Below are 25341 nucleotides of genomic sequence, written 5' to 3'. Positions count from 1 at the left end.
CTGCCTTATTTCCCAAGAGTAGGTCAAGTTTTGCACCTTCTCTAGTAGGTACATCCACTAACTGAATCAGAAAATTGTCTTGTACACACTTAAGAAATTCCTCTCCATCTGAACCTTTAACACTATGGCAGTCCCAGTTGATGTTTGGAAAGTTAAAATCCCCTACCATAACTACCCTATTATTCTTACAGATAGCTGAGATCTCCTTACAAGTTTGTTTCTCAATTTCCCTCTGACTATTGGGGGGTCTATAATACAATCCCAATATGGTGATCATCCCTTCTTATTTCTCAGTTCCACCCAAATAACTTCCCTGGCAGACAATATAGAACATATACAGAAGTGTAGATTCATGTGAAAAATTTTCACCGGCCTCTTCACCAGGGGTTAAGTAACTGCCTCAAACTTGAGGCCTTTATTACTTCCACTCACACCAGGAGAAAGAATTGAAAATTGACAAGTCTCTTGCCTTTTGCATCTATTCATTAAAATATTCAGCAGACAAAACATGGCAAGCTTTCTTAATATTTAATTTTGCAATTAATAAAATGCACTTAACATAGCAATCACTTCAAATCTCAGTGTCTCACTTTCACCGTTACAAACCCAGGCATAGGAAAATCAGAGCCATTTACAGGAACATACAAAGCAAAGGTTTGGTTCAGGCTGAGATGACTTCCACTGAGTAAGGCAATTGTTGTCTGTAATGCAGCTTTAAGTTTGACAAGTTGGTAAGGTCAAACACAACGTGTTGACACCCATTCAGACGTGATGACAACACTTACCTCACTGTTGAGGAATTTAAGTGAGGAGTGCAGTTCCAAACTTAAGTCATTTCAGATTAATAAAATTGCATGAAGTTGTAATTAATGCCTTACCTCAGCCTCTGAATGTTGGATGTAATTCCTGACAGCCTGTAGACCCCATCTACAATGCCATGTTTTTCAATGAATTCTGCACAGCTTTTGAGGACTTGAGGAACTGTGTGAAAAAGAGAGGTTCAAAAAGCTTGTTCAAATACTACTATAATACTTTATCCAACCTTTCTGTGTTACTGTTTCAAACCATTTATTACTGAAATAGTGACCCCTGACAAGAAATATATGCTTTAACTTCATAATTTTGACAGCATATTTTGGAGTGAATTGTGATCCACAAGAGAAAACAGGGATAAGAAGTCGATGCATTTTCAACTTATAAAGTATGACAAAGAATGAACAGTTAAAAATAGGAACTTTGAACCAACAGGCCACGCAGATATTTTTGTTTTGCTGGAACTTTTTCCCAGATTTCTTTATTTAACCCCATGCCTAATCTGCCTGGCATTTTCATAACACAAGAGCACTGAACAGAGTTATATTCTCAGGCATTGTCTATCATACCTACTCTGGCTTCTAAACATAGCAAAATCTTGCTACAACTGTCGAGTGCACTTATGAGACAACACCTAGAAGACTGTGCACAGTTTCCTTATTTGAGGAGGGATATACTTGAAGTGAAAACAATGCAGCGAGGGTTACCTAGCTGTTTCATATGATGAATTGGTTATTTTATGAAGAGAAGTTCATCAATTTGGATCAATACTCATGAGAATTTACAAGAACGAGAAATAATGGTAATTAACCATACAGGATTCTGTGGGGCCTTCTTAGGGTTGATGCCGAGAAGATGTTTCCTTCTGTGGGACAATCTACAACTCAGGTGCACAGTTTAAAATCAAGGCATCTTCCATCTGGAAGATGAGGAGAACTTTCTTCTCACAGCATGTTGTCAATCTTTGCAGTTCCCTACCTGAGTTGGCAGTATATGATTACACACAAGGCTTAGTTTGATTTTAGATTGATAAGGCAGTCAAGATTATGGGGGACAGACAGGAAAGGAGAGTTAAGGCCACAGTCACATCAGACATGATCATACTGGATGGCAGAATAGATTTGATGGGCTACTTAACCTTCTCCTGCTCTTTTTCCATGATCTTATGATATTCCTTGCCATGAAACCAGCTGCCATGTTTAGACTTGGTATTTGAAGGGGGTCTACGCAGATTAAGTGGTATTGCCACTGCAAACCTATTGCATAGACACTGCATTTTTCAGGTGTACTAGCATGCTATGTATTAGACAGGCATTTAACATAACTGTATATACTTTGTCAGTGTTACTGTACCAGCCACAGGAGAAAACTGGGGATGGAACAGACACTGGTCTATGATTACATTCCAGTTTGTATCTTATTTGGATATCTCTCCTCTAGCTTGTCTCTGAAATAAATACCCATTATAGTCTAACGCTGATGTGTTTCTTCCAAATTCCTGTTGTTTATGTGAGGGTGTGAGGATGTATATCTCTCTCTGGCACAGCTCTCTCCCTGGAAACTGGCACTGATGTCACCTAACATCATTATATCTTTCCCATTACAGAGATCAGAACAGAGAAGGGTATATTGTAAAATGTCACCAAAATAAAAATGAGCAATTTCAGAAATCATTATAGTTATCACTTTTTCTAGGAACAGGTCTATTCTGGAGCTTTCTCTCTACAATCTCTGTTGCTCAGAGACTAAGATACAAGGTGTGCAGGAAACAGATTTATGTTCTTTACTGAAGTATGGAAAAAATAAAGAAGCATTCTCTTGAAATCTAAAGAGATTTAGACAGGGCTTTAGATATTCTTTAACTCTCATGCAGAGGTGTTCTAAGTAATTCCTGGTAGAATTAACTCAAAAGGACCCCAGAAATAATGACAATGGCATTCAGTGGAAATAAATACAAAAAAGAACTCCCTTGTAATTCAACCCTGGTGTCAGGGCCTGCCCTGTATAAACAACCATTGCAACATCAAGGACTGTAGATGGATTACATGAGATATGGCTACCTTGGGGAATCTCCCATTACTGTTTCCTTCGATGTTTATTTAATACAAAGCGACATGGTCAGTGAACACAACACTGCAGCTCTTTACACGGTGACTGAGAATGTGACTGTTTCATGTGTGGTTGCATGTTTAACAAACACTCAACATTGTTCGAGTCAACACACTTCTCTCACCCCAGCCAGCTGAAGTTGAGAGTTCTGTCAGCTCAAGATAGGGTATTGCAGCACTGTTGGCTGGAATAGGATGCATTGTGTCATTTCTTTTATTTATTCATTTGTGAGATGTGAGCGTTGCTGGCTGGCAGCATTTATTGCCCATCTCTAGTTGCCCTTGAGAAGCTGGTGGTGAGCTTGGTGGTAGTGCATAACTTGGTGTACACAGTGCCTGAACACACAAGCTGCATAGGAAGGTGATGAGGCAAGTGAAGCCTGAGGCAGTTAGATACGGCATTATATATGTAGATCAACGCGGTGCTCATTTTGCTCAACATTATTTTCACTTCATTGAAATTCTAATAACAATTTTGTTGTTTCAGAAACAGACGCCAAATCGTATCTGAATAATTTGCCCGGAATGAAAATGGCAACGTCTGTGGCCAGAATCTATTTAAGAAACCCAGAGGTTCTTGTACTGCAGACTGACAATTCACTGCAGTATTGATGGAGTACTGCACTGTCAGAGATGACACTTTTTCTAGATGGGATTTTGGTTTCATCTGCCCTCTCAGGTGGATGTAAACACAGCACCTCTTCTGAAGAAGAGGGGAGGAATTGCCTTAGTGTCTTCAATAATTCTTCCCTCAACCACATTGACAAATCAGATTATCTGGTAATTTCTCACATTTATTGTTTTTTGGGATCTTGCTCTGCATGATTTGGAAGCTACGTTTCTACAGTCTCTATACTTAACGGCTGTAAGGCACTTGGGGATGTCCTGAGATAATGAAAGATGAACACAAGTTCTCTTTACTCATCCTTTAATTTTGCAGTTATTACAATGTCTTGTTCAAGAGTGGTGAGAATTATTATCATGTTGTCAGCTGAGTATAGCTCTCAAATTGAGAAATCCAGAATTAAAGATATTTTTAATCAATATATTTAGACATACTGTTTCACACCTTTGGAGCAGATGAGACATGAACTTAGGCCACCTGGCTAAGAGGTATGGACAATATCTGTGGGCGGCACGGTGGCACAGTGGTTAGCACTGCTGCCTCGCAGCGCCTGAGATCCGGGTTCAATTCCCGCCTCAGGCGACTGACTGTGTGGAGTTTGCACGTTCTCCCCGTGTCTGCGTGGGTTTCCTCCGGGTGCTCCGGTTTCCTCCCACAGTCCAAAGATGTGCAGGTCAGGTGAATTGGCCATGCTAAATTGCCCGTAGTGTTACGTAAGGGGTAAATGTAGGGGTATGGGTGGGTGGCGCTTCGGCGGGGCGGTGTGGACTTGTTGGGCCGAAGGGCCTGTTTCCACACTGTAAGTAATCTAATCTAAATATCCCCATGCCATTAAACACGCTAGAGCCAGGGTTATATGCTGGTGTCACTTGTCCATCTAAAATCTTCAATTGCTCAAGGCTGTCAAAGTGATTGAAACTGAAATTTATTAAAGAAATGATCCTTACTTTGTCGTCTTGATAACAGGGTTATTGACATTTTCCACTATTAATAATAAGCCAAAAGCTTGTGGTGAGGAAGAGATACTCAGAGGATTGTGAATTACCACAAGTTGTTGGGAAATTTGCCCACTTTGCTCTTAGCCTTGTGAAAATTGCAGCACATCCTTAATCACCTTTAGAGTTTTATAAAATGAGTGCATTTGTATATTAATTATCATTAAATGCACCCATGAGTTAGAGCTGCTAAAAATGGTGAGTACCTGTTAATGAGGAGATACATGGTTTTGCAAAGCCACCCACTCAGTCCAGTCCAGAAGTAGGACATTTGTGCAGCCCATTGGAAGATAATGCTTCCAATTAAACCTATTGGACTGTAACCCAGTGTTGTGTGATCTTTTAACATTTCTAAAGAGCAAATTGTGTTTGAGTCTTTGTAATCATTTCTATTGAAATTTAAAATTTTATTGTGATATTTCCTTCCTGTACTTGAAGATAAATGGTGTTTTCTATCCTAGTCCATCTGTTCTTTCCCTCTTTACTTTGCTCAGCAGCTGATTTGATTTGGATTCGCTCAATTTTCTACCTCTTGCTTCCCTGTTTCTTTCTTATTTCTTCAATGTCTTGGTTGCAGAGATCACTGTTGGATGACTAGTTTACCCAGAGACAGTATTGCCCACACTTATAGCCACTTACAGTGTGAAACATTCCAAAGCTGAAGGGTGAAGGAAAGGTCTGATTGACAGCGTGCAAAACAACCTACCCCAGCAAAGTTTGTTCAATGAATATCAAAGCTCAGCCACGTGGAAGTAGCACGTTCTATGGAGCAGCATGAGGGGAAGCGAGTCCTGGTGCAGTGTGAGGGGAAGTGAGTCCTGGTTCAACACGAAGGGAAATGAGTCCTGGAACAACGCAAAGTGAATGAGTCCCGATGCAGCGTGAGGGGAAGCGAATCCCAGAGCAGTGCGAGGGGAATGAGTCCCGGAGCAGTGCAAGGTGATTGAATCCTGGTGCAGAGTGAGGGGAAGCGAGTCCTAGTGCAACGCGAGGTGAATGAGTCCTGGAGCAGTGTAAGGGGAATTGAGTCCCAGTGCAGTGTGAGGGAAAACAAGTCCTGGTGCAGTTTCCCCTCGTGCAGCTGAGTGCGAGTGCGGAGTGGACTGGAGGCTTGGAGCGGAGCAAGACAGTTATAGAGTCATAGAGTCATAGAGATATATAGCATGGAAACAGACCCTTCGGCCCAACCCGTCCATGCCGACCAGATATCCCAACCCAATCTAGTCCCACATGCCAGCACCCAGTCCATATCCCTCCAAACCCTTCCTATTCATATACCCATCCAAATGCCTCTTAAATGTTACAATTGGATGAGCCTCCACCACATCCTCTGGCAGCTCATTCCATACACATACCACCTCTGCGTGAAAAAGTTGTCCCTTAGGTCTCTTTTATATCTTTCCCCTCTCACCCTAAACCTATGCCCTCTAGTTCTGAACTCCCCGACCCCAGGGAAAAGACTTTGTCTATTTACCCTATCCATGCCCCTCATAATTTTGGAAACCTCTATAAGGTCACCCCTCAGCCTCCGACGCTCCAGGGTGTTGGACTGGGGCCTGGCACTGGTGGTCAGAGCATGTGCTGAGCTGCTGCTATTGGAAATTCTTTACTGGACTGTGATGTCAATCCTTTAACTATGCTGTAACTATCTTATTTCTAACTGAATTTTTAGACACTGTAAATAATGCTTCTACATATCCTTTTAATCCTGTTTTGTATCTAAGATTTGTACCCTGGTACTTGTACCTAAGAATTTGCCATTAATAGCAGCCATTGTAAAAGCTTTTCACTGTATTCCTGTACTTCTGTACTGGAGTATACATGACAGTAAAAAGATGTTCTACATCCTGCAACTTTAAAATTCCTATGGGGGTGATTAAATCATCTGCTTTAAGATATCAGTTGACTGATCTACAACTTGACGATTATCTAAGGGACAAATGTATTTAAATAAATCAGCCACACATGAAAAAACAGAGGGAACATTACTCAGGATCCCTTTATGGCCCAGACAATAGTGGAAGCTTGCTCCTTTAGTTACGAATACAGGGTCCGTGACCCACTCTAGAACATCTGCAGAATGCTGCTACTTGTACCCTTTTCAAGAAATATATTTGTGGTGTCTCTATTCAACTCCTTGTCAGGCAGCTGAAACATTACATGAGAAATCTTTAATATGTATCGGCTCATGTCATATCCATCCAACACTCCATTCAAAATAGCTGACTTCAAGTAATTCAAACTCTAATTTGAAATTTGTTTTGAATTATCCAGTAATTCAAATTAAGCAACAATAATGATGATGTGGGGATTTAGTACCGAAATGATGCAAATTATCAGATAATTGGAAAGAAATGATTTTAAATTAAGGCAGCACAGGCAGGAAAGAGACCAAGTTGAATGTAACGACAAGAGTAAGCAGAATATTTCTGCAGCAATGAAAGTTCTGCTAAACATGCATGCCTATCAGGAAGAGTACATTGCATGATTTCAATGTTATTCTCCAAGCGTGACTGTGTAGTTGCTGGGTTTGGCACTTTTGTAACCAGCTCATCCTTTGCTTTACGTAATTGCTAAATAGAGGTTTCAAACAGCTCTTTCCCGAGCAAGCAGGAAGGTTGAGGTCACAGGAAGTGAAAACGAGTTGTTTGTTTCAGTAGAAAAAAGCAACACACCCAAAATGTGTTGAAAATGTGCTTTTTGCAACAGAATTGAACTGTGCATTTCAAACTGTGCAATCCCTAGTGTGGGGAAATAAAGTGGATTATACAGATTTATTCCTTGGTTAGTGGACCTGACGAAGTCCAGGAAAATTAGAAACATTGGTTTTACAGTCTTTCTGACAGACTTTCAGTTTTTGTAAGTATATCCTCCTCCAGCAAATTCTATATTTTATAAATGTATTTTATAACTGGTAGAGACCCTCAAAACATTAAGTTAATATCCATATTGCAACAAACGACAAATTAATCTTTCACAAAAGACTTTCATTAAATCAAAACTTCTCATGTTAAAGAATAACCACATAAAGTTATCCATGTACAACAACAGGCCTAGAAATACAAGTAAATATTTTGTCAAGTGGTTGTCTTGTTTATAGCCTAAGGATAAATCCCACTTAATTGGGAAGGGTTTTCTCCTGTGTTGAAAAAGGTAGATCTATAGTTGATCGACTCAATATTATTCAAGAACTATTTCATTGAAATCTGCTGGTTGTAATTTCAGTATCTATCACAAAATCACAGTTTCTCTACAAACAAAGCTATTTCATGACTAAGTTCTTGTTTTGGTTTCAAGTTTCCCAGTAGCGTCATGCACTTTTCTTTAGGCTCCATTTATGCCCATTGGAGTTAGTGAGCATAGAAATTCTGGAAAGTTACAGACCAAGCTCATCTAATAGGTAGCCCATGGGCTACTGCACAGTCTGCAGAAACTGTGCACATGGCCTGGGCAAGGACCCTTGTCCAAGTCATGGAAGTGAGTACATGCAAAGCCAATATTAGAGAAACTTAGCCTTTCGCATCTGGCCATTGCTAGAACAGCAAAGGACCCGACATCTGACATTCAAAGTTCCCTGGTCGCAAGACTTGATGCCTGTTGATTTTACAGGTTAGAGATCAATGATACCACAGATGTAAGTGATACAATTTAATGAGCAATCTTTATATGAGGAGTGCCAAAAACATTCAAAGTCATTGAGGAACTATTTGACTTAAGTTCAACGGAGTGCACAACAATGGGGGAAGACATTTTCAATGAAGTGTGATGTGTTCTGGTGAAGTTCAGTCTTCAGGGGATGAACTTTGTGATCTGATGGCTGATGGAGCCCTTGTTGGACAGGCAAGTACCATGGATTTGTCAGTCCGATAGTCAGATCTTCGCCTTAGGAAGTCATTACTCTTCACTGCAACATCCACAAAGGGCAGATGTGTATAAAAACCCTGGAGATGATATCTGATGGACTGGATTGTCCCAATGTACATTTGGACAAGCGGCAGGGAGCTTAATAATTGACCGTTCTGAGTCCTCTTCACATCATTTATATCAGTCATGTTAGCTGGCTGAGCACAGCAGACAAACTCACACATGACAAAATAAACACCTTTGCAGAAAACAAGAGAAGATATGCCAGCTTCATGGATGATGATGAATGGTCAAATGACTTGGTGTTCCTGGTTGACATCTCCAACTTTCTGTCAGGTTTCAATTTGAAACTACAAGATGTCATAACCGGATCCTGGGTGAGGTTCTACCAGTTATTATAGTTCCAGACAGATACCCTAAATCATTATGCTCCCAGGTGAGGATGGCTCACTTTCTTTATTCACTCACCCCCTCAGTTGTACAAAACGAGGTGAATTTAAACAGGAACCTTTCCCTCTGGATACCTTTCTCCCAGACAAAAATGCATTTTTATTTTGAAAGGTGTCAATTTAGCCAGGCTTTCTTGATATAATGAAACAATGAGATTATTACTCACCAACAGATAAGAAATAATAATACAACACACATGCACACAGATTAGAAATGCAAGTTGAGTCCAAAATAGATAAAGTTTAAAAGATATAAGGGTCAGTCTCTGATTTCTGTGAAGAGTAGTTGATAGGCCAATGCAGCCATTGGGTGATAGCGTTAGCACTGCTATTGGAAGATGAGTAGTTCATTTTGAGATGCCTGGCTTGACAGGCCTTTTCTCCTGTTTCCTGTTGATCGCAGCTTCGCTTGCGTTCTGTCTTCTAGAAAAACGAGAATGACTTTCATTGTTTTTGCACAATGGTGAATAGACTTTTCTCAGCTGTGACACTTAACGCAAACTTTCACCCACCAGCACACACAGACCAGAGTTAAAACTGGCTTTTTTTAAACCCATGTGCTTATGCGGTCTTGATTGGGGAAAACACAAACATGCCTCAGGTTTAAACTGCTCTCTCTTCTGCCATTATTCTCCCTCAGTCTGAGGTAACTCAGAAGAGATTGCAGTTCAGTTTGCAGTACATTTTTCCCTTTGAAGTCTTTTTCTTTGAAACTTTCTTGACACCTGCCCATTGGCACCCACACTTAGATCTTGAGTTGTAGTCTTCCGTGTACCCTAGGTATTGCCCACAAAATAATCCCACCATCAGACAGGTTTGTTATATTCACCATTCATTATTATGCATTTTATTGGTGTATTAATAAATATTTTATGAAACTCTCGTATAGATGTATATGTACAAATGTTTTATAAAGGAATTGTGTAATGAAGAGAACTTCCTCAGAAATATAGTGGTATAATTGGATGTTTCTATGTGCAATATTACTTATGAAGTCAGGTCAAATCCTGCCTGCATGGTCCCCATGATGGGAATGTAGACTGGTTTGAGACTGCTGACACATTCTCCTGGTCCAGGAGTTTCTTCATCTTCAGTGTCTCATGCACTGATCGCCATCTTGGTTTGGTAGCAGTGCCTCAAGTGATCAATGTCTGTACTGCAGGGTAGTTGGTGCCAAGCAGGTATCCAGGAATGGACTGTAGTTACCTCCCCAGTTAACGCCTCAGTTCCAGGACACTGCTAAAGAACACTTGTCATGGTTTCTCACAAATGTGTCAGCCACATGTTTCTTGTGGGAGTGAGTGCACTGGGTCACTGAAGAGGATACATCTTGCAGGCAGCAGTGAGAGTTATGTCAGTCTGCACATTGTCAGCCTTTCTTGCCAGTGAGAAAATGCAGCCAGCAATGAGCTGGATTGTTCAAGTGATGAGACTGGACATGTTCCAAATAATTGCCTGTCAGTTGTGGTTCAGTCAGTAGCACACTTGCCTCTGAAACACAAAGTTCATGGAGCAAGTCACCCTGTAGGGCATGGGCACACATATCAAGGCCAACACTCAAGTGTACTCTGCAGGGAAGAATTGCCACCTTTTGGATAAGTGAGGCCCTATTTGCCTGCTCAAGCAGAGTGTTAGCTAACCTGCTTACTATATCATAAAATAGCAAAGACAGCAAAGACTTCACATTTATACACAGTGTATAAATCCTTAAATGCATATGGATATTCAGTCAAATAAGATTGAAAGAAAACTATTTTCACATTTTTTTTCAATTATCTTTGTCCCACATGGCTGAACAGCTTGGAGGTGTGATTGTTTGAGTAAGAAACCATCAGACCCCAGGAAGAGAAGGAATTGATTTTACTCTGAATTAAAAAGCATCTCAATCCTGAAAATAGCTGATATATTTTCTCTTATCAGGAAACGGTGACTGAACTAGTCATCTTGTACTTCCAGCAAACAAATGGAAGTATCTGGAGAAGGTAAATCTTCAAGCAGAATTCTAATCAGCAAAAGGATCATTGCAGCAAACCCCATGGACAGGAACTGCTGTACTGCCTTTGCAGTCTTTCTCTTCATCCATAATTCCCATGTTGTGTTTTTTGTCTGTCTGAAGGGGTGTGTGCAGAGGGGGTGTGTAAAAGTGAATTGGAGTTCTAAATAGGAGAATTATATATGAATAGTTCATAATTTTTTAACTGTAGTTTGAACATCTATTTTTAATGAATAGTAATTCCTTTGCGAAGTACTGAAGACTGCCCTGTACTTTCTGTCAGCCTGCGTCTAAAAGGCAGATTAGTTGGGGACTCCTGTATCCTTATATAAAATCTGTAACTTTCGTATGACTTTAGGAAGAGTGTGGTTGATTTCTAGTGTGCTTCCCCAGTGAAACATCGAATTAATATTATTAAATTCACATCCTAAAAACGCTCATAAGCAATTCTAAACATGTATAGTCTCACATTTATATCCTCACTGAATCTAGCGTCCAAGCATAGATAACAATACCCAAAGGATTCTTAAGTTAGGATTCTACATGCTGATACTTGTAAGCTTAAAAAAAATTGTTTCCGCTATAATATATTTTAAAACATAATCTACCCGAAGATAATTTTTCAGCTTTGAAGACTTCAAGAATTGGCAGAGGATACAGCAGGATATAAGTAGACTGGTGTTTTTGGCAGAGAAATGGTAGCTGGAGATTAATCAAGCCAAATGTGAAGTAATGCATTTTGGAAGGTCTAATACGGACGGAAGTATACAGTGAATGATCGAAGTCGAGAGTGTAATGCTGGAAAAGCGCAGCAGGTTAGGCAGCATCCAATGAGCAGGAGAATGGATATTTTGGGCATAAGCTCTTCCTGATGAAGGACTTACGCCTGAAACATTGATTCTCCTGCACCTCAGATGCTACCTGACCTGCTGTGCTTTTCTAGCTCCACACACATGACTCTGATCTTTAGCATCTGCAGTCCTCACTTTGTCCTTGGGATTGATAGAAGTCTTACCAGCATCAATATACAAATGGATCTAAGTCTACAGGCCCGCAGTTCCCTGAAAGTGGCTACACAAGTAAATAAGGTGGTCAAGAAGGCATATGGCATGTTTGCCTTCATTTGTCAGAACATAGAGTATAAAAATTGCTATGTCATGTTGCATCTGTATAGAACTTTAGTTAGGCTACATGTGGAATATTGTGTACAGTTCTGTTCATCACATTACCAGAAGCATGTGGAGGTTTTGGAGAGGGTATGGAAACGATTTACCAGATGTTGACTGATTTGGAGAGTATTAGCTATGAGGAGACAATGGACAAACTGGGTCTGTTTTCATTTGAACATCAAAAAAATGAGGGGCAATATGATAGAAGTTTACAAAATTATGAGAGATATGGATAGAATGGATAGTCAGAGTCTTTCTTCCAGGGTAGAAATGGCAATTATAGGGGGCATAGGTTTAAGATAAAAGGGGCTAAGTTTAAAGAAGATGTTTTTATAAACTATCAGTAAACTTGCTTCAATGATCTTATATTGCTCTTAGGTGAGGTTTGAAGCTGTCAATAAGTTTAACTGAGTTGATTTACCTTGCTGTGTTAGGATAAAAGGAATCATGAACAAAAGGGTTAACTAACATCACAAGAAAGGCACGTCAAAATATAAAGGACTGTTCCCAGGAGGGGCTAACTGTATTCAATGTGCTGCATTAGTCTCCAGTATGTGGTGCAGTGATTGTTCACATGATTAACATCACATAGCTAAGACCGTAAGCTGAACCAGATGTTTCACAAGAAACAATCATGCATTTTAAGAATAATGTGACTAGCTACTAAATAATATATAACAAACCTTTACTGTTTAATCACATCAAAACCTTTCTACTACCTAACGTATCCTCTGGGCAGTCTTCTCCAAATGGTATCAGCAGCTCAACTAATACCTGCAAAAAGGATTGGTTGTGGTGAATATATCAAGACATTCCAGATGGTTTTGGCACAAGCTAACTTTTACAAATATGCTGTATTGCTGGCAAGCAGTGTATGCCTGAAAGGGTAAAATGATTTTCAATCTAACAGTGGTATTAGTTCAACTCTTATGCTGATCAATGAGTATAAGAAAGGCAATGGCACAATTAGAACACAAAAAAACATTCAAAAAAGGCCATTTTTAAATAAGCCATCTCTTTAATGCACCCACTCTTTGCAAAGCCCATGTACAATCTGGACAGGATTCATCCAGTCAATCTGCTCAGACATAGTCCATATAATTACTTCCTGATTCCTAGTTTTGCTAGGCACAAGACAAAAAGCTTTGAATGCTTGTTTCTTTTTAGTATTATTTAAATTATTTACTACCAAGATTTCCTGATTCTAATAGACTATTGAATGAAGTCTGGAATATTCAACCATCATAAGGTGTTGTTCCTCCAGCTTGTGCTGAGTTTCCTCGAGACACTAGAATAGATCTAGGACAGAAATTTTAGCATCAGAGTAAGATGGTATATTGAAATGGTAAGTATCTGGAAGTGCAGGGATATTGTTACAGACAGAGCTGAGATGTTCCACAAAGCGGTCACTCAGTCTGTGTTTGATCTTGCCAATGTAGAGGTGACTGTAATACGAGCAGCAACTGCAGTAGAGTAAATTGAAGAAAAAGACAAGTATCCTGTACAGTTTGGATCCAACTAAATTGTTTTCATCTATTTGTTCTCAGCATTGGTTAGTTATTCCTATTTGCTCTTGATTTAAATGCCTAATTCCGTCAATTCAGAGGGCAGCTATGCATTAAACACATTGTTGTAGGTTTGGTATCACACGTACACCTGACTAAGTAAGGACAGCAGATTTCCTTCCCTGAAGGACATTAATGAACCGAATGGTATATTTACCCTAATTGATGATATAGTCATCATTGCTGAGAGTTGCTTTCAGTTTCTGAGTTTAAGAATAGAATTTAAATTCCACTCCCTGTCATAGTGGCATTTGGACTTATGATGCACACCATTAGCCTGGGTCCTTTGTTTATAGTTATGCTACAGTTTCCCTGTCAGAGTGCATTCTCATGATTATATGTCTAGGAATCAACACTTGAAACGAGCTTTGGAATTTAGAACATAACCAGGAGACATTTGCCTGTGACGTTTTCTCCTCTTTGCTTTCCTAGTCCAACATCATTTGCTCCCTGAATATAATGCTGAGCAATCCCACAACCAGCAGCAACTTGAAAAATGGTTATGAAATGATAAAATCATTATGAGTTACAAGTTGTCAGCTTTGCAACTTCGCTGCACTGACTGGGAGCAGAGTTTAGTCTTTCCATTAGGAAGATATTTGCATTAAAAAGGTATACACAGCAATAGATTGTAAGGATCAATCAGTATGAGTTCCAAGGCTCGTGTTTTTAAGGTCCCCCTTCTATTCACCGCTCAAGATTTCTCACAATATTTGGGGTGTTATTGATGACGGTGGTCGTAGAAGGGGAGTGGGAGTGGAGGACATGTTCTTATCTGAAGTCTGAGATTCAAATGCACCCATGCCAGAGATCGAGACATTGCAGAGGGAGATTGAGGGCTAAAGGCTGGAGAGCAAGTCTGTGGAATGAGGAAGACAGGCTGATGAAAAACATGGGTTAGGGAGATAGATAGAAAGAGAAGCTGTGGAGAGAAAGCTATAGCAACTTGAGATTATAAGAGATATCAGTAGAGAAAATAATTAGAGAGGGAACAGAGAGAAACTGGGCAGAGATAGACAGAAAACTGGAGAGATATAGGTGAGAGAAAAAAAGAAACCAGGGAAGAGAAAGTTAGGTAAAAAAAAGAGAGAGAGTGTAGATTGAAAGACCTGGGGAAAAAAGAAGTCAGCAAAACTGAAGCACAACATGAAATACTGCTGCTGCTGCTCCCTACCCATCAGCCTGTCTGATCATGATAGAATTGACAGACTGGTACAATAATCAACTGCTGAACAGGCCTCTGGGGTAGATGAAGAAATCAAATGGGATGGGGAAATATAACCAGAAGTGGTCAGTTGTACATGAGACTGGGCAGTTGTATCAATGAGGAGGTTATGATCAACAAGTCATGATCCTTAATGTGTTTTTAAATAAATTCTCTCAAAGGATATGGGTGTCACTGTCAAGGCCAGCGTTTGCTACCCAATCCTAATGCTCTTAGCAGCTCAGTAGAGCATTTTAAAGGCAGTTAAGGTTCTATTCCATGGAGGCCAGACCAGGTAATAGTGGCAGACTACCTTCCATAAAGGACATGAGTGAACCAGGTAGGTGTTTACAAAAATTAATGATGGCTTCATGTTCCTCATTAATACAAATAATTTTTAATTCCAGATTTGATTAACTATATAGGCCAGGGAGTTTGGTATCTGTCCTGGGAAGGTTGAATTGATTACTGAAGAGGTTAAAGCTGTGCACTTAGAAAACATCAAAGTGATCTGGAAGTGACAGCATGATCATGTGAAGAGCAAATTATGTTTCATTGATTTATTAAACTTCTTTGAAGGAAGAACATGTGCTATGGATTAAAGGATGCCAAATAGACATATTTTGCTTGCGATTCCAAAAGGCACATGACAAGGCACCACCTCAAAGATTACTGCGGATATTGAAAGCTCATAATGTGGAAGTAACATATTTATCTGGATAGAAGATTGGCTGGCTGGCAGAAAACCAACAGTGTGTACAAATGGGTTTTGCCTTATTGGCAGGACGGGATGAATGGAGACCTACTGGGTCGTGTGCATGGCCCTCACCTTATAACTTACATCAATGACTTAGTGGAGCAGTTGTGCAGGAGTTATAAGTAGTCTTCAGAAGGACCCAAGCAGTTTGAGCAACTGGGCAAAAATCTGGCAGATGGATTCTAGTGTGGGAAAATGTGGTGTTGTTCACTTCAGCTGAGCGAAGGAAAAAAGCAGAGTATCACTCAAACGGCATATCACTATGGAACTCCGAGGTAAATAGCGAATAAAGTGCTCTGGTGTATAAATCACAGACATTTGGATGCAGGCATAGCACGTGATCAAATAGGTTAATGAAAATCTGTCCTTTTGACACTTTAATCACCTGGATCAGTCACAGTACGATACAGCTCTGAAGTAGATGGGATTTGAACCAATGCCTTCTAGCCCAGTGGTAGGGGCACGGCCACTATGCCAGAAGGGCCACTTTCTATCCTTCGTTATGAGAGGAATTAAATATGAAAGTTACGCTTCAGTTATTCAGTGCATGGTGAGATCACATCTTGAATACTCTGTGCAGTATTTAAGGAAGGATGTAAATACATTGGAGGTGGTACAGAGGATGTTTACTAGATTGATACCTGGAATGACCTTGTCTTATGGACAAGCTGGATTTGTCTCCATCGGGTTTTAGAATAATGAGGGGTGACTTAGAGTCATAGAGTCAAAGAGATATATAACATGGAAACAGACCCTTCGGTCCAACCCGTCCATGCCAACCAGATATCCCAACCCAAACTAGTCCCACCTGCCAGCACCCAGCCCATATCCCTCCAAACCCCTCCCTTCATATACCCATCCAAATGCCTCTTAAATGTTGCAACTGTACCAGCCTCCACCACATCCTTTGGCAGCTCATTCCATACACGTACACCCTCTGCGTGAAAAAGTTGCCTCTTAGGTCTCTTTTATATCTTTCCCCTCTCACCCTAAACCTGTGCCTTCTAGTTCTGGACTCCCCGACCCCAGGGAAAAGACTTTGTCTATTTATCCTATCCATGCCCCTCATAATTTTGTGATGGTGATTAGATTAGATTAGATTAGATTAGATTAGATTAGATTAGATTACTTACAGTGTGGAAACAGGCCCTTCGGCCCAACAAGTCCACACCGCCCCGCCGAAGCGCAACCCACCCATACCCCTACATTTACCCCTTAACTAACACTACGGGCAATTTAGCATGGCCAATTCACCTGACCTGCACATCTTTGGACTGTGGGAGGAAACCGGAGCACCCGGAGAAAACCCACTTAGACACGGTTGAAGTGTTTGAGACACTGAATGTTCTAGACAAGGTGAAGGCGGAAAGGATGCTTCCTTTTGTGGGTCAGACCAGAATTAGGAGATATTGCTTTAAAATTAGGGGTGGCCTTTTTGAGAGAAGGAGATGTCTTTAATCTCAGTGTGGACAAGTTTGGAACGCTGTTGCAGAAAATGGTGGAAGCAGGGTCATTGAATATATTTAAGACTGAAGTAGATAGATACTTGTTAGGCAAAGCGATCAAGGTTTTCAAGGTGGATGGGAATGTGAAAATCAAACATAAACAGATCAGCCATGAATCTTTGTGAACAGTGGGGTGGGCTCGAGCGGCCGAATGGTCTACTACTGATCCAACTTTATATGTCTTATGCACCAGGCTGTAGTGTCACTTTCTACTACCTTGCATGCCAAACCTTTGCACACATTGTTCAGACTCAGGCAGGTACAGTAGAGACGCAAAATGTGTTTGTCCAATATTCATTTCTCAATCAATAAGGAACATCACCAAAAGACAGATTACCTGATCATAATCAGGTGCTTATGAGACTTAGAATGCACAGATTGGCTGCTGTGTTTCCTATATTCCAACAGTGCTTCAAAAATATGTCGCTGACCGAGTGAAGGTGCTATATAAATGCAAGTTTTTATTTTCTTTTATTGACTGTGTGTTTCTGACTTGCAGAGGAGCAAATGCTCCCTGGATCACATCTGTGAGTCATGAGGCTGGTGTGGCGATGTCCTGGTAACCAGCCTGGGATTGGAAATGATCCACAGTTACCACTGTCTGCACATGTTTTTCTCTTAGTGCTGGAGTCAGCCCAAATAGGTTGAATGAAAAATCTGGAGACGTTCCCATACTGGCTGCTTGAATTCTGTATTCATAAGTTTGAACAGTATGTGACTGTATGTTTCTGCCTACGTTTGAATTACATTAAAAGGCACAGTATGTCGATTCTGGCCTTCAAATAGCAAAACCTACCAACAGTTGAATCCTTACATCGCTCCGGAAGGCTTTCTGAATATGGCCATTTATTTTATTTTTTTCTAAAAGGAAGCTGTCCATGAAAAGACATTTTTGGTGTTCACTGGTATGTGTCAATACAGCCGACCTTCTCAGCTATTTCAATCTAATTCAGGCTGTGCTGTATTCCACTGCTTACAACGTTTCTCATGTAGAATTGAGTGACAGATTAAATTCTCGGAGTTTGCAGGCTGAAGTTATGGTAGGCCCTGAAGAAGAATCTGATTTCTGCCCTTGCTCTTCAAGCTGTGAGGCAGATGCTTCTACTGCTCGGTTCTTGTGAGCACGCCTTCCATCATGGTGGGCAGCAGAGGGGCCGATCCCACAGAAGGAAAATTAGTGACCATTGAAATCTTGATAATTGCTATAACGTGCCATGGACTGGCTAAATTGGTGCCCCTCAGTCACAAGGCCTCTGACCGTCTGGAGCTCCTGACCAATCTGGCAGCTCCTGCAATCCCAGTAGCACCAGCTTTTGGTAAGGGCACAACCGGCATTGCAACTGGTGCCAGAATGAAAGCCCCAATGGACCCAGGTACGTTGACGGCAAACATCTTCAGAAAGGAGTTTGAGTTGTGAAGTCCAGGTAGGGAGGGAGGAAAGAAATGGGTGGGGTACTGTCTTCATTGGATGCCCCCACTGCACAAAGGGCATCCTTTGAAGGAAGTACCCGCTCTCCTTCCTGTCCTCTTAAAAACTAATACAGTCTCCCCATTCCCACCTGCCTGCCTGGCAAGGGCAGAGTAATACTGGGGTCAACTCAGCTCTTACCAAGTTTAATTGACACTTGAATATCTACTTACATATGGTGGGCGGGTTGTCGATTCAGGCAAAAATAATGTAGACTGGTGCTTCAGGACTTACCATGTTCCTAGCCAAACTGATTCCATCCAGCTCTCATTCTTGTACTTCTCTGACAAAGTGGAAAATTGCCCAGGGATGTACTATGCACAAAAGCTCAAACCTGACCAATTACTGCCCGGCGTTACTCTCTCTGAATTCCCAACATCTTCTGGAGCTGACCCTTGACCAGAAAATTGAACTTAACCAGCCATACAAATGCAGTGGCTACAAGAGCAAGTCAGAGGCTGGGAAGTTTGTGGTGTGCAACTCCCCAAACATCCACAATGTACAGGCCATAATTGGCAGAATACTCCCTCCTTGTCTGGATGAGTACAACTCCAATAGCACTCAAAGTTCAACACAGAAAGTCAAATCAGTATACTGGACTGGCACTCCTATCACCTTGAACATTTAGCCCCTTCACCAATGCACAGTGATGGCAGTGTGTATCATGTACAAAATGCATTGCAATGACAAACCAAAATTCATTCAACAGCACTTTTCAAACCTGAAATCTCTAACATCTAGAAGGTCCAGGGGTGAAAGGGGAGCAGATACACAGGAAAACCACCTGGCTTGGAACTATATCACTGTTTCTTCATTGTCACAGGATCAAATCCTGGAGCTTGTTTCCCAGCAGCACTGTGGATGTATCTGAAATAGATGGACTGGAGTGATTTCAGGAGATGGCTCACCACCAACTTCTCGGGGCAGTTGGAGATGAGCTACAAATGTTAGCCTTGCCAGTAGAACATTAAACCTTACAGTACAATACTCGCCCTTCGGCCCTCAATGTTGTGCCAACCTGTGGAACCAATCTAAAGCCCATCTAACCTACACTATTCCATTATCATCCATTCGCTTATCCAATGACCATTTAAATGCCCCTCATATTTGTGAGTCTACTACTGTTGCAGGCAGGGCATTCCACGCCTTACTGCTCTCTGAGTAAGGAAATTACCTTGACATCTGTCCTATATTTATCACCTGTCAATTTAAAGCTCAGTCCCCTCATGCTAGCCATCACCATCTGAGGAAAAATGGTCTCACTGTCTACCCTATCTAATCTTCTTATCAACTCGTATGCCTCTATTAAATCACCTCTTAACCTTCTCTCTAAAGAAAACAGCCTCAAGTCTCTCAGCCTTTCCTCATAAGATCTTGCCTCCATATCAGGCAACATCCTGGTAAATCTCCTTTGCAACCTTTCCAATGCTTCCACATTCTTCCTATGATCCTTTCAGTGATTCCCAGATCCCAAGAACAAGTAGAACAGGATCTATAGTGTTTAAGCATTGGAGACAACCTGTTTACATATTCTGTCTGTTTAAATCTTTCATTAAGAATGTAAACATCTGACAGCCCTTCAGAAAAAAATGGCACACAATTGCAAGTGGCTGCCAGCATTCAATACCTTGTGTGGTGTTGATTTAAAGACATTCCTCTTCACTTACTGTTTAACTTTCCAGCTCTGTTTAAATCTTTCATTAAGAATGTAAACATCTGACAGCCCTTCAGAAAAAAATGGCACACAATTGCAAGTGGCTGCCAGCATTCAATACCTTGTGTGGTGTTGATTTAAAGACATTCTTCTTCACTCACTGTTTAAATGATATCTAAAATGTACTGTGATCTGCCCTATCCAGTCACTGTCTATCAGTCACACTAGATACTGACCTTTCAACATCTTGTAATTGTCTGAGTTGCTGGATCAATGAGAATTTAATTTTGACTGTTCAGAAGGCAAATTCTCTATGCTAGTAGAGGCCAAAATTTGTTTGTATCCATTGCATAACCAACTTCATTGAGTGATAGCTCTCTGATATGAACTCGACAACAAGACAAATGTGACACATGTTCCTTGACACAAAACTTTGAAGTATTGTGAACAGTGAGGAGGATTGAGATGGACTTCAAGGAGACATGGACAGGTTAGAGGCAACAACGAACATGTTGCAGATAAAATTTAATGCCAAAGAAATGGGAAGTGATTTAGTTAGGAAGGAAGAACAAGGGTGGACTATATAAAATAGAGGATACAAATTGAAAGGGATTGAGGGAGCAGAGGGACTTTGGGCACATGTGACAAAACTTTGATAGTAGCGGGGCAAGTTGAGAAAACAGTTAGTTGACCATATTGTAGTCTTGGTTTTATGCACAACAACACAAGGTGCAAATAGAGGAAACAACGGAAGTCTTTATAATAGTGTGATTCAGCCTCAACTCAAAAATGATGTCCAGCTCTGGGCATTTAGACAGGATGTAGCGAAGATTCAAAAGGATGATTCCAGTGATGAAGAACTTCAGTGAAGGCTGGGGCTGTTTTCCTTAGAGGAGGTAAGAAAAGAGGAGATTTCATAAGGGTGTTTAAAATCATGGGGGGACTTGAACATTGAAAATAGTATTGGATCATTGTAAATAGGGAGGAATTGTTTCTACTGCTGGAAGGATTCTGAATCAGACGTCACCAATTCGCAAAAGAAGCAACTTGAAAAAAAGCTGTTGCTATAGGCAACAAGTGGTTAGGATCTGGAAAGCACTGAAAGTGTGGGACAGGCAGTTTCTAAACAGCCCTTCAAAAGAAATGGGATAATTAAAAGAACATGTGCAGGGCTATTGGAAGAAGGAAGATGAGTAGATCAGGTGAGTTGGCACAGACATGTGGGGCCAAATGGCCTCCTACTACACTGTAACCATGACGTGAGACATATGATATGGAGAAATTATGGTTGCAACCAATGTGAAACCACCATATCTTGAAAACAAATCTCATTCAGCTCCAGTTAGAAATTACAAAAAAATAGGAAGGATAGTAGTTTAGTCTGGCCAATCTGAGTGTTCAGTCCTGCTTACCCTGCTGCAGGAAATATATTATGAAATTGGAGAGGGTTCAGATAAGATTTACAGGAACGGCGGGTTTGAGTTGCAAGGAGAGGCTGGGACTTTAGTCATTGTGCATGGAAGGATGACCTTATATGGATAAGGTGAATAGCAAAAGCCATTTCCCCGGGAATGGAGGAGTTCAAAACACGGAGCATATTTTTAAGGTGAGGGGAGAAAGATTTACTAGGGACCTGAGGGGCACCTTTTTCACATGGCAGACGGTTCATATATGGAATGAACTGCCAGAGAAAGCGGTAGATGCAGTTACAGTGACAACATTTAAAATACATTTGGATATGTACATGAATAGGAAAGATTTAGAGGGATATGGGCCAAACGCAGGCAAGCGGGACTAGTTTAGTTCAGCAAACTTAATCAACATGGACAAGTTGGACCAAATGGTCTGTTTCCATGCTATATGACTCTATTACTCCAGACCCACAGCAATGTGATTATCTGCCCTCTGGACAATTAGGTTTGATGAGAAATACTGGTCTTGCCCACAACACCCATACCCCAGAAAGGATCGAAGAAAACATATCCTTCAGTCGAGTTGAAAGGAGTTCTTAAAAATTAAATTACATAACAGATCCTTATCCTTCTTAATGACAGACTCAAAGGATACACAACAATTTGCTTGACTCTTTCAGGCAAGAGGACCAAGGCACTGACTGCACCAAATTCCAAGCAATAGGATAAGCCAGGATTTTATCCAGTATAAATGGCTCTATGATGGAAGGAGTCTTACACTCCAAGTGTATCAAATATGTAGCTGATACAACCTGAGAACCTAAACTGGCACAACAGTGCTATAGTGAGGGAGTTCTGCACTGCCAGGGGTGCCATCATTCAGATACCCTGAGGCACCAAACTGCTGTCTGTAGGTGAACAGTAAAACTTCTGCAGCACTATCCCAACAAAAGCTTAGGAAATCACATTGCAAATTTGTACAATGCCTGAACCTGACTTGTGTAGACGCTACAACGATTTGGTAACTGTAGGGTCGTTCTGTATATTCTTGTTGACATTGCTTCCAGGAAACCTTGCTGACAGTTCTTAAGGTTCACACGCAAACTGGATTTTAATTTGTAAAAACGTATCAAGACGATATTAGTAAGAGTCTGGTTTATCAAAGTACATTTCCTGTTGGCTCCTGTGTGTTTCTGGCACAAACCTACAGCTTCCTGATTACAATCATATTAGAAGGTCATGCGTAAATGCACCTCTGGATTTATAGGTCTCAACCTTCAGAAGGTAATTTAACCAAATATGGGCAGTTCAAAAAATGCTGATCTCAGTTATGAAAGTTCTTTATTAGTCAAATGTTGCTGAAACTCTGGCAAAGGACGAGGCAAGCAGCCATGAAGCAGGAAACCACTATCCCTCACCCTGGTCAGGCACTGAAGAAATGCTTTGCTATACTGAGGGAGATAGCAAGGGAGCTGAGGTGCTTATTTTCTGTTCATTTTCATGCTGTGGGCATTACTGTCATTTATTGCCCAGCTCTTGTTGCCTTGAGAAGATGTCAATACAACTGAGGGCAATTGGACATCATGACAGACTGGGCAAGGTTGGCCTCTTTCCAAAACTGTAGGATGTTAATGAACCAGTTGGATTCTTATCCCAACTGAAACGTTTCATTGTCTTCTACTTCTTTTCCAGATTTTTAAAATCTAAACATAGAAGGCTGAATCTTGCAAGGTTGATTAAATGCCAATTCTGTCAAGTTTTGGGAAGGAGGTATGGTTCTCTCCATGACGCCAATGAGATTTCACACTGTATTGTCCTAAACGTGCGTCATTAATCTCCCACCACGTCTCCTCACATTCGATGCTATCCCGGTTCTACCATCTTGCTATAGCTGGAACACCCTATCACTTGCCCGATATTCCAGAAAGCACGGCCAGCCATGGCTTCCACTCCTGGACATGCACTGGTATTCCGAAATTGACCTGCACAGTTATTGACATTTGCCCGACACATGACACAGGGGGCAAACAGTGCCCCACTTTGGACACAGTGACCTGGATGCCCTGTTTGAAGATGCTATGCAAAGAAGGAATGCCCTCTTGCCCCAGAATGGGGCGAACAGATTACACCATCAGGGTGCTGTCTCACTAAATGCCCAGCAGTGTTGTGAGAAGGTCAGTAACTATACCCCTTACACATACTGTGGTCCAACTACTGGCCATGCTTCGCAACAAAACTAATGCTTGCCAACTCTCAATGTTGCAGCCAACATCTTCTGTCATCCACTTCCTCCGCACCCCACAGCCTCCAACACCATTGATCCTATGTGGCCTCTGCTCTGCCTACTCACTCACTCACTCACTAGGACACCTCGCCACCTTTGACCAATGTACACCAGGCCTGTGTAGCTCCTATTATAACTGACACACTGTGATTATCATGGGTGAAGGCAGTGCGTCAGCATCGTGAACATCACATTTGAAAAGGTCTATGGAAACTCCCCTTACAGATATTGCCAGCCTCTTGGCAATGATCATCCCCTCCACCTCCATGTCTGTAGTCCCTGCTCTGGAACAGTTTCCCCACGCTCTTACCCATGGTCCCTTCCCTGCTTTCCATTTTCTCTTTATTTGACAGATATGATGGATTGTCTGTGGACCGCCCCTTTGAACAACCAAACTTGGACAGCACTGAAGAAGAACTTCACATGGCCCTGACTAAAGCCTGTACATCTACCCGACTGCATCAATGTGAACTCCCAGACTGGCTGCGATGATCATGACCTACTTCCTACACTGTGGAGGTCCTGGACCCCCTGACCGAGACCAGCCCAAAATGACATCTGACCATGGCCAAGCTTTTGGACTGATCTCGGAGGCTGCTCTGGCCTTACTGTGCTGGGACCCACCTGACTGACAGGAGACTTCACTGAGGAACACCCCCACCCCCCACCTCATTAGACTTGTAGATATGAGCATTTGCTTCTGCAACGTGCAGCTATGAGATTGACCTTGTCATGTGGAGTATGGCAAGATGTCCACCCCCTTGACTGGAGTCCGCTAAGCAAAAAGGCCAGCTGCAGGTCTCCGTGACTGCGCAGAGAGATAAGGCGAGGCAATGCTGGGATATTGTGAACATGTGATTGGTACAAAGTGATTGAGTGCTCAGAGAGTAAACTGAGTGACCCTGAGATGCAGCCTGACCTAGTCTGGGAGCTGGGTGCCTGATCCTGTGAGTAAACGTGTCCTTGTAGTGACATTGTAATGCAGTGTAGTTTTAAAACACAAACACAAGCAGCAAATAGATTGAGAGGTGCCATGAGGTTTCTGAGAGGCTGGCAGCATCCATAGATGGAGGATATGGTTGGTGCCCTGGATTATCCCTTGAGACTGTGGATGGGTATCCAAGATGCCAGTGAGCTCACACATCAGGTACCCGTTCTAACTTTCATGTTTGGAATTATCAAAGTGTAATTTCATCACAGTGGGGCATAGAATAGGATGTTGAATATTAATGAGATGAGATTCATTGTTAATGAGACTATTAACAAGAAACAGTTCCCTATTAATAGACATCTCGCTACTCATAGAGTCATAGAGACATAGAGATGTATAGCATGGAAACAGACCCTTCGGTCCAACCTGTCCATGCCGACCAGATATTCCAACCCAATCTAGTCCCACCTGCCAGCACCTGGCCCATATCCCTCCAAACCTTTCATATTCATATACCCATCCAAATGCCTCTTAAATGTTGCAAT

General features: G+C 41.4%; 1 protein-coding gene across 1 annotated transcript in view; it reads right to left on the bottom strand.

Moving 5' to 3' along the window:
- arhgap31 (Rho GTPase activating protein 31) overlaps positions 1 to 25341 on the bottom strand; it is a 102861-nt gene that overhangs the window by 42685 nt on the left and 34835 nt on the right. Inside the window, exon 2 of the mRNA XM_043700660.1 lies at positions 879 to 981. Within this exon, the coding sequence (XP_043556595.1) occupies positions 879 to 981 (103 nt within the window). The remainder of the gene's footprint in view (positions 1 to 878; positions 982 to 25341) is intronic.

This window comes from Chiloscyllium plagiosum, chromosome 12 (genome assembly GCF_004010195.1).
Source record: "Chiloscyllium plagiosum isolate BGI_BamShark_2017 chromosome 12, ASM401019v2, whole genome shotgun sequence".
Taxonomy (NCBI): Eukaryota; Metazoa; Chordata; class Chondrichthyes; order Orectolobiformes; family Hemiscylliidae; genus Chiloscyllium; species Chiloscyllium plagiosum.
This window is presented reverse-complemented; position numbering and strand designations above follow the sequence as displayed.